The sequence below is a fragment of the Cebidichthys violaceus genome, unplaced genomic scaffold, assembly GCF_023349555.1.
Source record: "Cebidichthys violaceus isolate CVI_PGR_0920_01 unplaced genomic scaffold, fCebVio1.0.p SCAF_1, whole genome shotgun sequence".
NCBI lineage: Eukaryota > Metazoa > Chordata > Actinopteri > Perciformes > Stichaeidae > Cebidichthys > Cebidichthys violaceus.
Genome location: NW_027176262.1, coordinates 6,407,463 through 6,424,162, shown reverse-complemented (window position 1 = coordinate 6,424,162; position 16,700 = coordinate 6,407,463). Strand labels below are relative to the sequence as shown.

The window sequence follows — 16,700 nt, the reverse complement described above, 5'->3', positions numbered from 1 at the left end:
GGAGATATTTGTTCGGATCGATGGTGTTGTTGTAGCTTGAGGCAGAGTTGCTGGGTTTGACGTTGTGTGCTTGTGTCTATAAAGACCAAGATACGCTGACAGGTGGGCTTAACAGGATTGTGTTCGTGAAGTCTGGAGTGGAGACGGCTCCAGACTTCACAGTAAGGAAACAACGGTGTAAAAAAAAAACCCAGCATGGTGGATCTCAATATGAGCACAATACTGTTAATGTAAGTTTAAGTTATTCATTGGTCTTTATATACATTTAAGGTTTTCGTAGGACTTTGTCACGGAAGACATTTTGACTTGTTATTTTGAGAAAATCACAGGTGTTACTAATAGCATTAATATGACTGTGCATGCACAACACCACAACCTTGACACTGCAGCAGCTAAATGTAATTTTCTATGATTACTTTTATTATTAACACCTGTGCTCTTACTGTGACACGCAAAAATATCTTCCATGAAATTGGCCAATCCTTATAGTCCAATATATATATATATATATATATATATATATATATATATATATATACGTGTATGGAATATGGAAACGCTTTCGCTGAATATGTTTTTTCGTAGTGAACATTTAATGTTCGGGTAAAATAACATTTTTGCTTTGTTTATAAACACATTGCTGAAAATAATTGCTGAAAACACTGTGAAGACTGTGAACAAAAGCAATGTGGAGTTAGGCTGTTGTTGTGTTTAGGATTTCTTTGGGCAGGCCTGAAATCACGGCTCGATGACGCATTAAAAGAATTACTCATCAGAGGAACTGCGAGAGGCATGTTCACTCACACTCACTATTACGGAATGACACCAGGAATGACATCTTCACCATTATACCTTTATGACAGCAAGGCAATATTGCACATGCAGGCCCTAACTATGTAAGCTCAGAAAAAATATATTATTTTTGTCCAACTGACAGAAAAATGTGACCAGTATGGTGTGAAGCACACAGCTTAGGGTTTCATACAGTCTTAAAATACTTCATATCGAACATTATCACACTGAAAATACAAATGTAGTCAGAAGCTGAGATTTTACTGAAGCAGCAGCTCGCTCTGCACAGCCACCTCTTGTATAAATCACTAATGTGGGTTCCTTTCAGAAAAATGCTCGATGAGATGGATCGGAGGGTCAAGATTTTGGCATTGGTTGTCTCCCCGGCAACGAGTGAGGCCTGAAGTCTTGTCTCATTAGTGCATTTTTTTAGTAGCAGGGAAGCAAGAGGTTTGTGAGTGTCCACTAGTTCACATATCAGGGCTGGAGCTGTTGGCAGCAGTTCTCAGTCGTGACAATAATGTACAGTAGCTGCTGGACAAAACACATTTTTCCTGGTGATTTGTTGCGCCTGTGCTTGTGTGTTGTTTGTGTTTGTACTCCGTGTGCTGTGTGTAGCGCGTCCGTGCATCATGTCAGTGTGCAACACTGCAGCACATCCAGGTGCAGTCTGTCTTTATTATACTGTATGTGTATATCAGTGTGTCACAGTCTGTGTGCTTTGGCTTGTGCAGACCAACCCGAGGAATCGATTATTGAGGGGGCCTGACAGCTCCGCTCGCCGGATGCAGCAGAATACATACTGTAGCAAGGGAGCGCCATCAGTTGCCCTGACAACACCAGCGCCTGTCAACACCTCCGTCTTAATAGTGACAAATTGTACTTATTACATCAGCGTTAATTCCCCCCGATCTCCCTCAGATGAAGATACTTAGCCCCGTGCTGATCAAATTGTGTCAGCATAATTACTGGGAACAGAACCCTATTAAAAACCAGGGCCTCAGACGCACTGTCCAGACTCATCCACAGGCCTATCACTCAACATGCATCTCTGCGTAGGAAGTGAGGGAGGAGGGGAGGGGGGGGTTAGAGGGTAGAGGAAGGCAGGGAGATGGGAAAATGAGGGGGCTGAAGAAAGGAGGGAGGATGTGTTATTCTCAAGCAGTTGTATGCACAAAAGCTGCTGGAGTTGTCCACCTTTAACATTTTTTGACTGATGCACTAGCACTGAATCCTCATGAGAAACGTCTTCAAAAATCGTGCATTAGTCATAGAGGGTAACTGGAGAATTTTACAAACAACTTATTAAAACTTTCTCAACAACATGTAGTGGTAAAGATTGGAAAAAACCCTTCAGCAAGAAATAATAATAACAATGTTGTCTCTGCTCAAGATCTTTAAAGCTGCCGTAATCAATACTTTAATGCTAAGATGATGTATTCTATCAATGGCTATGTGAAAGTGGTCTCTAGTAGTGAATTATCACCCACCTCTTCCCCTCAGCTCTGCGGAGCGTTTTTAGCGTCTTGTTTTTTGGTTTGCTTTAATGTTTTGGTTCGCCCTCACCGCTTGTTGTTTACAGCCCCAGCGCGCAGCTGTTTTCAGCGAAACACCTCTAAAAACCCACTGTATGCTACTTGTCCAGCACCAAACAGCAGAAAGACAAAGTCAGCAACTAGCTGGTGAACATATTGAAGCAATAAGCAGCTAAAGAGTCAGATATTTCCCTCAGGAGTAGGTGGAGACCAAAAACGGAGCTAAAAGCAGTGTAAATATTGGACTCATATTCAACTTCAAATGAATGATAATGTTGCTCTGTAACTGCTAGATGAGTAAAATATGAAATGTATGTCATACCAACTTAAAGGGTGATACTATGTCAGCATGTTTATAGCTTGTTTTTGCAGGTTGCAGTTATTATTGTGATTATTTCTGAATTGGACATTTGTTTGTATTAATTATATATAATGATAGTAACTATACATTTCCTACAGATTTACCATCAGAATATTTAATACTAGAAATCTACACAAATAGGGGTATGAATGAATATTGCCAAAATGGGATTCTTCTTCTCCCCAGAGTGAGAGGAAATCATTGTTTAATGGAACAATTCCATTTATCTGTCTGGAAAGGGCATTTTATGGGGAACTCAGATGAGGAAACACGGGGTCCCTCGGGGGAGAAGTCAGTAAATGTGGACTATACAAAAAACAAATGATTAAAATTTGAAATTTCATTAAAGCTTCAGCCTAGTTTTACAATAACTGCAATTACCATAAGCAATTTTCACAGCTCTATAGATATGGATTTAGCATTGCCAGTAGCTCAACAGTGAATTAAGTCTCTCTCTCTCTCTCTCTCTCTCTCTCTCTCTCTCTCTCTCTCTCTCTCTCTCTGTCTCTCTCTCTCTCTCTCTCTGTCTCAGTGTGTGTTGGTCCTGAATGGTGCTGGAATGGAATTCACAAATTAGTGTCGTCTGATGGAAATGTGCTAATTGCTGTTGTTAAGCTGCTGCAATAATTAGGTTATGATGGCAGACTGCTACACGTGTTGCACACACACACACACACACACACACACACACAACCGAGCAGCCCAAAGCCAACATGCTCTCTCCTCAGTATGGTTGAAATAGAAGGCTAGATTTAATTACTCATTTTACTATCCATCTGAGTATAATTTTCCAGACGTAGAGTCAAACGCAGGGCGCAACAGATGACAACAGTTTCTCCTGCTGTTGGTTGGAGAGATGTTTTTCTTTTTAATTACAGTAGACCGTAATGTAGTAACGCTAAGTAAATGATTAGATTCGGTAGCTGGTCGTTTGGCTGTGGAAATATGTGTAGCAAGACAAAGCATGGAGGCAGGAGGGTGAAAGTTGGTGCAGTATGAGCTGAAAGTCTCCCTGCTTGAGGCTTTTCTTTTAGACAAACTTTTGTAGCAACAGTTGTCAGTTATTGTCATCTTTCTATACAAGTGATCAGTTCATTACTTGAGCCCTAATACGAATTAGACAACAGGCCTTGTTCACTCTGCCAACACGACCTTCCACAATGTACTGCATGCTAAACAAGCAAAATTAAGTGCTCCATTTCCAGCCATCCAGCTCCATTTTGTTTGTCACCAATAGCATGAGCTTCTAAATAGTATGTCCAAACCGAAATAGCCAGGTTTCTCAACATGTTATACTGTAGCAGTGAGTGACCAATGACATCTTCAGCATCTTTCACTGACTTCATTAAACGGGGGAGAAATATTGTCGAGGCTACTTTCTTAATGGAGTGCGGTTTAACATGGTAGAATCTGATGGTCAGAATGAGGAACATTTGTATCTTGAGGATATGGTGGCCCAACACTTATGATGAAAATAAATAAATAATATGCTGCTTATTTTATGGCAAACTAAAACACATAATATTGTGTCTCTCCTGCTGCCTGACTGAAAAAGCATCTTAAACTTGTTTAAATGCTGCTGTCATTCTTCAATTCGCATACCTGCTTAGCAACATGCCGTTTAATGGCTGTGGGCTTCGGCAGAGATTACTGGATCGCTAACCTCATCAAAGACATCAACAACCCCCAGACTCTCAAACCTTGGAGACCTGACTCTTCTTTTCAGCAGTTTTTTTGAGATGTGTATGTGTGTTTGCGCGAGTGCTTGCCCGCAGCCGAGCTCAGCGAGCTTCTATACATTAATGTATAAATAATCCTCGCTCCATGCGCTCTTGTATGAGGGAGCTCCACTCTCGCGATGTAAACCTTCTCCTCACAGGGGTTCAGTGCTGCTCCTCCTTCGCTGTAGCATACTGTTGTTTCACAGCTTTGGACCGCATGTTAAGCTCAGTGTTGTTATTGGAAACATGCATCATCTATGAGTCATTCATCAGTTTACACCCTTTTCACAAAGAAATAGCAATATAATATTTAAGTGGGATGTTTATTAGTTACTCGGAGAAGAATAGTCACACGGCAGTTAATTGGCTATTTACATCTGACCAAGTTGAATATGATAGTTCATTTAGCAACATTTAGCTAGCCAAAGGGCTTGAAATCTTTGTGGTAGAAAACTCTCTGCCACAAATAGTAGTTTATGTGGTTAGGTGTGGGAAAAATATACATACAGTACATACATACGTATACATACATTTCCTAATGTGTTCCCGGGTCAGGTGTAAATAACCTGAGTCATTGGCTAGTCTTTCCCAGGTACAAATAGTATTCTTGGCTACTGACACCTTCGTACTAACAGTATCCGCCATATATTAACATATACATTTACTGCAATAATAGAGCATTCACAGTGCATTTGTTTACTCTAACAATTTTCATTCATACTAATTTTGCAATCCATTAGAAAGAAAGATAATAACATGTTACAGAAACAGGACTGTTTATTGGCAAGAATCTGGCGAGATGAGATGTAACATGATAAAGGGGTTTTGATTCATTATTTTGCGATATATTGCACATTTTTTATGTAATCTAAAAAAAACACAAGACAAATGCATAAAAAAGTTAAAAAAAAAAGGTTAACTCTTTTATGCAAAACATTGGGATCTGTATTTGAATTTATGACAGTCACTCAAACATCCAACATCATATCACTTATATGTGTATATATATACTGTATATATATATATATATATATATATATATATATATATACCTTTTGTGCAATCTGAGCAAAGGAGTTAACATTAGCCATTGTCAGCAAAAAAAAAAAAAATAAAAGAGCTTGCAGGATTCTTTGGGTAAACAAATTAGGTGTGGTTGACCCCCCCCCCCCCCCCTAAACAAAATTTTAATTTGAGTTATCCTAATAAATCTCTCTTTATTGCCCATGATGTCATGCCTTTGTGTCCACTAAATCTGTGTACCTCAATATTCAGCAGCCATCTGACCAGAACCAGCAGCAAGTAGATACGACCAGGGTCACATGATTTATTAAGATGACATCTTTCACTTGTTTAGTTGTTCATGAAATATGAATTGTTCATCTCATGGCAGTTGGACATTTCTTGCATGGATTGCAACGCAACGCACAAATTATTTATGATGAATGAAAACCCATTTTTAATTTAAAAGATCGGTGGTATAACACTGACAGTCACTGCATTTCACTCTGCCTCTTTCAGAACTGTTTCTCTTTTAAAAACACCGGATGAAAAAATGAATTAAATATAATTAAATACCTAACCACATGGCATTTGAGTGTTATTTTAACAAATTAAGTTTGAGTGCTTGTGGCCTCAAATGGTATTTGGTTTTAGCTGTGACACCAGGAATACAAAGCAATGACAATACATGTTACACTGTCATCCAGATCATTTGATGACGCTCCAGTGACTCTTTTTTCAAACAAAGGGATCTTTTCAGGGAAAGATACAATGAAACACAGTTTCTTATTCTCTCTTATTTATCCAAACAGACTTCAATGGCAGCAATGTCATAACCTTAAAATCCAAAGTCTCACAATATCTTTACATTCATTGTGCTGTAGTATTTTTATATAGATATAGATACATTTTATACATTATGTTTCTTTGAAATGTACTTTGAAAGTCAACTTTCTGTTTTTTTTGTATGTGCATTATTCGTCTTTCCCTTTCGTCTTTTTCAAATATGTAATTCCTCTGAAAGGTTGTCGAACTATTTCTTTATTGCTGTAAGATTCATTTTGTAGTTTTGATTATTTTTTCCCCTCCAAATGATCTATTGATAAATCTATTAAAAGACGTTCAGTAATTTCAATATTTAATCAGATTTTATTTCATTCACTAATGTTTAACCAATGTGAAATATAGCTTTGAGATCAACGTCTAGGTAAAGTGAGGTGTTTACTCGATGTGGGCGTTTGAGACTGCAGGATTTCATTGCGGTGTTCTGACACAGCCAGCCACTGTTTTAGCATTCAGGACACAGAGGCAGAGAGGGGGAGAAAGAGAGAGACCAAGCAGAGGAGAGAGAAGAAGCAGGAGAGGAAGTAGAATGAGCCAAACAGGAACACAGAGGGTTTTTGAGGCTGAATAAGAGACAGAGAGTCTCTGATGCCAAAACTTTCACTGAACCAAGGATGCCTTCTTCACTGAGGCTTCAATGGCAGCTCTGTCATTTACTTGTATTCCTAAAATCTATTCACAGAGCAGGTGCATTGAGAGAAAGCCATTTGAATAGGTGACTTTTACAGGTGCTGAAGGCTTTTCTCATTTTACCTGTATTTAATAGCATTATTTTAAACTTATATTTGCAAGATACTCTGCATTTGTTATGGTCTTATCATATTGTGCACCCTATTATTTGTTCTGTAGTGCCTCAAAACTATTGTAAGTGATGTGTGAGTCAGATGATGGCACTATAAAAGTAACTTTATATTTTAACTGCCAACTCCTAAGCTATATGATCTAGGATTGATTTTTTTTTTGTTCTTCAGATTTCCTGCCTCAAGACAAATACACCACACACTCTGTTTTTCATGATTATTTTCCCACCACTTAGATTTTCATGCAAAATCCATTTTCATTGTTTTTCCCACCAAGCTATTAGAATCATCTTGAAAGTTTAGACATGACAAACTGCCTACTTAACCGCAGTGTTGAAAATCCATATTGTTTGGCTGTGACACACAAACAAAAGTGCAACAGACCACATTTGCTTAAGATCCAGAGTGTCGCCAACACATCAGCCATGCAAAAGAGACTTTGTCGCTCCCTTTCCTACAAAATCACCCATTCTCTATTAACACTTAATTTTCTATTTTAGCTGCTCAGATTGCACCTTTACAAGTTATCCAGTGCTTCCACTAGTGACCACCCATCCTTATATAACCGATGGCTAGCAGACCATCCAAGTAAGACACATACATGTAAACATCAGTGGTCACAATACAGTACTGACTCTGTTTACTGAAATATGTTGATTCGCTTTCTGCCGTTGAGTTAGATGAGAATATCGAGACCACTCTCATGTTCGTCCTCCTAATGTGAAGCTACAAACGGTCAGCGTAGCGCAAAGACTTGTGAAAACAGTTAGCCTCGCTCTTCCCAAAGTGACCAAATCTGACTGCAAAGCTCACAAATTATTATTTTATGTCTTGTTTGATCTCCACAAAACCAGAGTGTAGTGTAGAAACAATTTTTAATCCCGTGGTTTTGGAAGGGTGAGACATTTTGTTTCAAAAGCTGCTTCTTTTTCCTGGTGTTAAGTATCATGTTGCCCTTCCATTACTGTAGTGGGGCATCAGAGCGGGTTGTGTCCACTGATTTAAAGGGTGTTAGTGTTGCAGTTTGACCGTTTGCATGTCTTTTATTGATTCCAGAGTCATCATGTTAATTAAATGGATCCAAGAGAGAGCCAAAGTGTCTGCATTCACCGGATGGTCTGCTATGTGCAGTAGCTCAGTATGACACCTACAGAACACTGGCTTTAGTTCAGTGTGATATGTAGACGTTAAATATGGCTGTTGATTATATATGATAACGAATAGCCAGACGGCGTAACAATAGGTATTTTATGGTTGGGTCTGCAGAATAGTCATCATGTCGGTTGATCTGCATGCAGCCTTGCAGCCCTGAGGAGCTCTGCGGTGGAGAGGTCAGTCCAGCGATCTGACCTCAATCAGCTCAGATTAAAGCTGCGATCAGACGTCTGGCCCCCCCGCGCCCTGTTTCGCGATGCAACTTACCCCCCCGACTCTGAGCAGGCCAAAATTAGTCTGAGAACACAGACTACAGAACACTCCTCTGACATTGCCACCACAGGTGTCAAATGCAGTGTTCCCTCCCTGATGGTTTTTGTAGCGTTGTATCTCCATCTCTGCAAAGATTAAAAAAAAAACCTGTAAATGGTAGTATTGTTCTGCGAGGGCGCACCACTGCGGAATGAATGCTCTGTATTCAGTATTCAGGTTAACAGCACGCCGATGGCAGCAATAGCAGTTTTAAGTAATATTTGAGCTGTACAAAAATGGATAGGCGGTGCTTTATCCTCAACAGATGCAGTGTGCAGTAAGCCCATGATAGATAGCTATCTGTTTTTAATTTTAATTTAATGTCTGAAGTGACTCAGGAGAGTTGAAGTGGGCCAGAGAAGTTACCACACAGACCTGGAACATTCAAAAGCCCATTTATCATCTCTCTCTCTCTGCTGACCCGACTAGAACTGGGTCCCTCCTCACTGTCTGACTCACAGTGTACTCAGAGCCAGTCCCACCTTCCTCTTTAAACAACAAGAACTCTTGACTCACCAACTCACCCTTTATAGAAGAGATTACTCTGTGTACTAAACATTTCCAACCTAGTGCATATATTCAGTGTAATATCAGTGTTGCCTGACATGAACAGAAAATAAGCGTTGACAGAATATGATCTGTGTATGAAGTATAATAGATATACACATAATAATGGTTTTGCGTTTATCTTTTGAAATGTCTCAACCTTTTGTCACATAATTTATGATGACTCCTAATGTCTTTTGTGATCCTATGACTTTTCTAAGATTCATATGTCCTCTGACACACAAGTTCACATTTGTAGTTTTGAGTTAGATCTCTCAACAAATACTGGATGCAGCATAACATTATACATATTCATGTATCCATTTGAATAACTGTGATCGCCTGACTCTTCTCTTGCTATCATCTGTTTTATTGCTGTATACCTGCAAATCAAACAACATCCCATCAGCCTCAGCGGTGCTGTGTCTTTAGTGCTGATTAGCAAACGTTAGCATGCTAACACGCTAAACTAAGATGTTGAACATGATAAACATTATAACTGCTAAAAACATCAGCATGTTAGCATTGCAAGAATGTGCAGCCTAACAGCCGCATAGATCCGCTAGCGTGGCTGTAGACTTTTCAGGTGACTCCAGATGCTAAAAAAAAAAAAGATTTATTAATGGTAATATGCCACAAATATAAACCTCCTGCAACTGTATTTGACTGCATTTTGCATGAGTGATCAGAATAAACCCATTGGCAGTTCATAACTAATTCACTCAAGTGCAGATTGTCAGCTAAGATCTGACCAACTCTCATTTAAATCACAGCGACTCCAGAGCGTCTGTCGGCAGTGAGGATGCTGTGACACTAGCTCATCTGTACGTCGAGGCTTATTTAGCCTGCTGAGAGTGAGAGCCCGCTGTTCGTATTAGATTCTGTCTCTGGCAAAGTGGGGATGATTAGATAAAGTGTGTGTGGTGGAGTGGAGCACTTTTTCACTTTACAGTAGCAGTGCCTGTGAATGAATGGAGGGAAGGGCTCCACTTTCTGACAATAACACAGAAATCTCTGTCCAGAGGATGTTTTAATGCATCTGGGAACTGAGGCCTCAATTACTGACTTAATTAATCCATAGCAGTTTATACACTCCACTGCACTACACTTTAGGCTTTTTAGTGTTTAAAGGACACCGTGCATAGTTTCTTACTCCACATACTGGCATTGTGGACGGGAATGACTCCTAAATTCTGAAGCAGTGAGCAAGTTAAAGACAAAGCAGTGGAATTAAAGGGAGCGGGTCGCGGAGAAGAAATACAATAAAACACAATTCAATACAATAGCTCTCATTTTGAATCCCCTCCCCACTGTAGCGTCCCCTCTGCCTGCACTTCATTCTGTCATAACACAATAACTGAGCTCTGACGTCTTAAAAGGCATTGCAGGAGCATAGAGGTGCTTGAAGAGAAAATTGCAGCAGCTCACAGCGGCTGGAGTGAAATACCATTTTGTCTCACTCAAGATGGATTCCACAGTGAGATTTCAGAGGACCAGTACAGAATCAAAATGGAGAAGCCAGAAGGGAGGAGTGAAAAAAGGGAAAGAGGCAGTGTGTGTGTGTGTGTGTGTGTGTGTGTGTGTGTGTGTGTGTGTGTGTGTGTGTGTGTGTGTGTGTGTGTGTAGTGGACAGCTTTGGAGATGTCTGAATTTTGTTTTTGCCGCTGCTTGGTAAAATATATCTTTCAGGGTTTTCACCTTTTTCTGATGTAGTGTTATTTATTCGTAACATACTTCTAGTCTTTGTCTTGCTGTTGTGGTACAGATCACAGCTACCTGTGATCAGTAACAAAAAAAGTGTTAAGCATTAATTAAATAATACTGAAATACAAGGCCATAAAAAAAAAAAGAAAAGAAATTAAAAAATGATCTCTCTCTTTGCTGTGCACAGAACCGGTGGAAAAAAAAGAGCAAAGGCGATGATCATAAACAGTAATGTTTTTTTTTCTGCATCTGGCCCCCTCAACCTCTGAGAAGATTTCCTCCCACCAATCGTCTCGCACACTGGCATGCATGCATGGCTGCCGGCATCAGCGCACACACACACACACACACACACACACACACACACGCACACACACACATACATGTACACACTACACAGTCACACCCTCCCTCCGTCTCTTTATAGATTCCACTTGCTGGTTGCCCATCTAACAGCCCTGTATGTAAACCAGTGAAACCCCTTCAGGACATCAAATCCGTGGAATCTGTTGTCGGTTCTATCTAGGTCAACGCTTACAATAGCTGTGCAATTTTTTTCTTCTCCACCCGCCTCTCTCTGTATTCCCCCTGTTTGCTTAACCCCACAAGGTTGATTTTCCTTTGCATGTATAAACATCAAAAATGCATATTAAATGTAAGCATATTAAGCATGCTTTGCTTCTTTCATACATATTAGTCTCAAGTGGAATATTAAAACATGTAGCGGTTTGATGTTAACATCTAATGTTTGAGGAAAATTACATTTAGGTTCTTTCTCATTAATATTTGTTCAGCTAATTGGTTTGGACTGTGCAGTTATTCCGTCTGGTAACACGGAAACTCAACACAGCAATGTGAAATGTAGGAGAAACAGTGCAATTATAGCAGTTGTTTTCGCTCTGATCTATAGGGGATGATTTTATGTGACCTAAGGGAGGTGGCATCTAATTTGTTAACCCGCACAGAAAAGAGAAACCTCTGCACCTGCTTGTCCATGCATTTTTCATAGCATCTTGAATTGTCTATTTGAGAAGCCATTTTGACTAAAAGCACAACAATGAATATTCAAACAGCACCAGTTTAACATAAATAAGCAGATGAATTCAAAAACCTTTGCTAATTTTTGCTGTAGTCCGACAGGCTATACCCTCTATCGTATCATGAATCTAAACAATGCATCTTATATGTCTGTTTTAGAGAGAAATCACGAGAAAACCCACAGCTCGTCTTGTTGAACGTAAATGAATTACCCACCGCTAATCTACTTTAGCTGCTCCCACTCCGCCCCAGCTCGTTCTACTTTTGGATAAATCGCTGATGTGACTGCCTTCAGACACGGGTGCAATCAAAATCAAATACGCAGAGAGAATTCCTGCTAATCTAAGCAGTCAAGCATGTGACTTTAATCAGAGTCACCCAAGACTTTACCAGCGTTGGTGCCATGTATCATCTTCTTACATGCAGGTATACTATAGTTAGATGTACAGGTATATTGTTAGAATCTAATTATGATAAACAACTTCCACAGACAGGAATTGACCTTGATAATCCATTGCAGTAAACACAAAGCCTTAATTTGTGTTTGTATAAGTTTCCCTGTTAACGTCATAATGCCAAGTTTTCATATTAATATGCACATTATATTACGCTCTGCTTACTGTCAAAGAGCACAAGATGAAATAGAAACCTGCTCCTGGAGATAATCCCTCATGAAACATGTCACCTTACAAACTGTATTGTCACATACATGTCTCCTTGTTTTTCCATCTTTTATTAGCTTAGTGAGCAGCTCATTTGAAGCCAGAAAAAACATTTGTAGTGTGAAATGATAGCAAATGAGTAAATATTTTAGCTCTGTATGTTGTTCAACTTCACATTTTGTATTTCCATACAATCAGAAGGTAGAGATGCAAAGTAAATGTAGGCTTTCTTATAATGTGTCACACTGTAGCGTGCAGAGCATCATTTTTCTTCAACCCTGTGACGTCACTGTACAGTGTTTTTCCGGTGGACCCCGTCAACATTAGCTGTAGCGGTTGCAGGGCTGTCTCTCCTCGGTCCTTAAAGGCTCCCTAAGCTGCCTCTGTCTTAGCATGCCCACCGCTGTGCACTGAAGACAATCTCCTGTAAATTGCTTTTTCGATCAGTTTTGACATCAATCTGCTCCCATGGGAATGTGGGCATTCATGTGATGGCGGAGTGGAGGGTTTCTTTCCTTATGGATGTTGACAACCCCACTCAGCCTGGTTTGATCTGCAGAATTAACATAATATTACCCTACATACTGAACTGGCTGTGACAGCCAAAGAGGGATTGGCTCTCGATACCAGACGTTGGTGCCAGCGAGGTTACTGCAGCGGCAGAAGTCAAAGACAAGACAATAAAAGCTGTTCTGGGGGGGGGCAAAGATTTGCACTTGAAGACAGTTTTTTCTTTTTTAAATTTGTATTTATGGATATATTGTGTGATCCATCATCCAGTAATTGACAGTATTAGTCCAAATATTGGTGTGTTTATCTGTAGAAGTTTAAGTCTCATTCCACAGCAAATCTCTGGTAGTTTATTTACACAAGATAAATTCTTTTTTATTTTGCTTCAGTAAACTCTCTCGTCTCATGTAGAAATAAAGAATGACTTCTAAAGGCTTTGTGTGCTGTGAGATTCAAGCTTCTACAGATTTGCCGTGCACTTTACAAACACCCTATGGAGAAAGAAATCCTTCTGTTGTGGCGGGGTGAATAAATTCTTTATACTGTAGAAGTTGTTTTGATCCTACATAACAACCACACAACTGCTGCCTTTCATGTGTTTCGACTCGCTCCTTTTAATCTTTTCCAGGACAAAGATATCTCATCACATCCACGGGAGCCTTGTATATTCTGGACGTCCTGCCTGAGGATGGGCTGAATAACTATCGCTGCACCACGCGCCACCGCTACACCGGCGAGACTCGCCAGAGCAACAGCGCGCGTCTCATTGTGTCAGGTCAGTACTGGACTCAAAATGGATTCAATTTAATCTTAAAAACCATACATACAGGTCAAATAAACATGTAGAAAATATATTGGATACTTCCTGTAGATATTGCCATATATCATCCTTACCTATACTTACACTTTTAAGGCGGATTTGGCATTTCAAAACTGCAGGCAGTAAGAATTATTTTCCCTTATGAATTATGGGTCCCCCTCAGAAATTTTGATTGATGTGCAGGCTTGTAAAGCAAGACCAGTGAATGGGTACGTTTAGGGCTGGGATCAAGTTTACAGTCTGTCCAATCCTGTCATGCGGACCGATCCACTCTGAGGTCACCTATGAGTTATGCAGCCCTTCTTTGGGCCAGTCAGCAACAAACAACCATTGCAATGTAGGCTGTACTGTGCTGATGGTATTGTAACATAGTTTGATAAATGACAGCCATTTTACATGTTTTGCATTTAGCATATAGATAAATAAATGGATAAAAAAGGAGCAATCCGTGTTGCCATCTCTGATTTGACTGTGGGGGACAATTTTAGGAACACACTGTTGCTCTCTCTTCTCCCTCACATAACCAAATATTCTGCATACAGAACTGAATCGTGACCCCCAAGAATCAATATTGGATTACACTGTCAAGCGCCTGGCAACGCTCACCACTAATTAACACTAAATTCTCTGCTCCTTCCAGACCCCACCAATGCTGAGCCAGGCATCTTGGATGGCTTTGACCAGCGAGAGGTGATGATTAATCATCGGGTGGAGCTGCCCTGTAAAGCCTCAGGCTACCCAACGCCCAAATACCGCTGGCTGAAGGACAACAGCCCTTTGGAGCCTGACAGCCGCTTCCGCCAGACCATCACAGGGTTGCTGATAGAGAGCACACAGCCCAGTGACTCTGGGACGTATGTTTGTGAAGTGTGGAACATTTATGGCAACGCCGAGGTGATGGGGCGCCTGTATGTCAAGCGTAAGTCTTTTATTAAGAGGAAGGGAACCTCTTTATAACTGTATCTGTTAGTTGATTAATTCATTAGTTGATCAACAAGATTAACTGACAATAGTTTTGATTGTAACGTTTTTATCAAGCAAAAATTATAAACATTTGCACAATTGCTTCTTCTCAAATGTGAGATTTGCTGCTTTGCTCTCTTATAATTAAAAAATGTTAAATATTGTTGGGTGGACAGAACGAACAATTTGGTAACTTGTGATCGGCATTCATCACCTTTTTCTGACACTTAAAAAAAATGTTTGGTGTAGAAAATTGTGAAAATAGTTTAAAATGTCACCCAGAGTCCAAGGTGACATCTTTAAATTCTCTTATTTCTGTGTGCTTAGAGCCCTTGAAGGCAGTGGTCAGCCCTCGGAAGGTGAAAGGCAGCGTGGGTAGCAAGGTGTCTCTGTCCTGTAGCGTGAGCGGCTCAGACGAGTATGAGCTGTCATGGTACCGCAACGGAGAGATCATCTACCCTGGCAACAACGTCCGTTTCACCGGGCTGAACCGGGAGAACCTCATCATGGAGGGGATGTCGAAGAGCGACGGCGGAGCCTATCAGTGCTTCGCCAGGAAGGGCAAGATGTCGGCACAGGACTTTGTGCAAGTCATCCTTGAAGGTAAAATGCGTGCACGTGATTTGTGGCATTCACACAAACGCTGACCAAACGGCACACTGTAGCGGCGTGATTATGTATATTCAGTGCGTTATCAGACACAGATTCAGGCCTTTGAGATCAATACAGCGTTTATGTGTTTATGGCGTCCTGCTGTGACTCTCTGCTATAGGCCGCCATTACAATGATCATCCCACACGCCACAAACACGTAGAAAAATACATGAACACACACACTCTTGAATCCAATAGCTTACCTTGGCAGCGTTGCTCAGGCAACTGTCTGCTGTGGCCGGGGAGCTGTTAAAAGAAGATATTGATAATCTATAATCATGTGGAACAGATCTAGATTATCAGAGCAGCAGCAGGCAGACACAGACGTTTCAAAAGCCAACTGGAAGCCCCTGGATCACTGTTCATAATGAAAGAATGGTGATAAAAAGGCCAGATTTTTCCTTTTCCAATGCTACCTTATTATTATTTCATAAAAAAAGCAAATAACATATCTTCTCTCAAACTGATATGGAAATAACCCAACATGTAGTGGTTTTTCATTAGAAGCTTTGTGATTTTAGTTCTCATGGCCTCAAAAAGTATACACTGTACTGTACATCCGTTATACAATACAACAGAATGCAGTAACGTATAGGAGCAGCTCTCTGAGAGGAATACCAAGATTATTAAAAAAACTGCTTCAGGAACACGATCGTCCAATCGTAACCTTACCAGGTGAGCATGCAGTCAATATGGCAACGTCATTGCACCCACTTTTTATTTGCAGAGAGAACTCGTTTTTGGACAAAAGCATCTGCCAAATCAATACATGCAAATGTGATGTAAATGAAGCGCCTCCAACAATCTGAAAGAAAGAAAGGAGAACACAGAGCAGCTCTCCTAGCTATAAAAGTGGGCTCTACTGACAAGTTGTTACAGGTCAAAATAAAACAATCCACAGCGTAAGTATTGTGAAATAGAAATGATTTCATCGTTTACTCACATGACGTTTCTAGCTCTAATATTTCATAAGTCCTCCGCAATCACCTTGTAGAGATGACACTGGGGATTGTTTTAGGTCCAGTTTCTCTTTCTATGCTCGCATTTTTTCTTTGACTGATAAAGCAACAATTAGTCAGTCTGTTCGAACATACCTAACTGCCAAAGTCAGATCAACCAAACAGGCATTAACTGATCTTGTTTCTGAACATTTCACTCTCTACCATACCATATATATAAAGATACAGTCTGCAGTTGGAGACAAGGCCCTGGTTGGTCGATGGTCAGTCAGGTGTTCTGCAGGATAAGTATGATAGAAGTGTAACTTTAAAACTTACTGTAGA

At 40.2% G+C, this 16,700-nt stretch overlaps 1 protein-coding gene across 3 annotated transcripts in view; it reads left to right on the top strand.

The window, feature by feature from the left end:
* Positions 1–16,700, top strand: part of dscamb (Down syndrome cell adhesion molecule b) — a 110,701-nt gene that overhangs the window by 54,606 nt on the left and 39,395 nt on the right. For all 3 annotated transcript variants that reach the window (XM_068708372.1, XM_068708363.1, XM_068708383.1), the window contains exons 4-6: positions 13,610–13,756; positions 14,442–14,720; positions 15,092–15,367. In XM_068708372.1, coding sequence (XP_068564473.1) covers positions 13,610–13,756; positions 14,442–14,720; positions 15,092–15,367 — 702 coding nt within the window. The remainder of the gene's footprint in view (positions 1–13,609; positions 13,757–14,441; positions 14,721–15,091; positions 15,368–16,700) is intronic.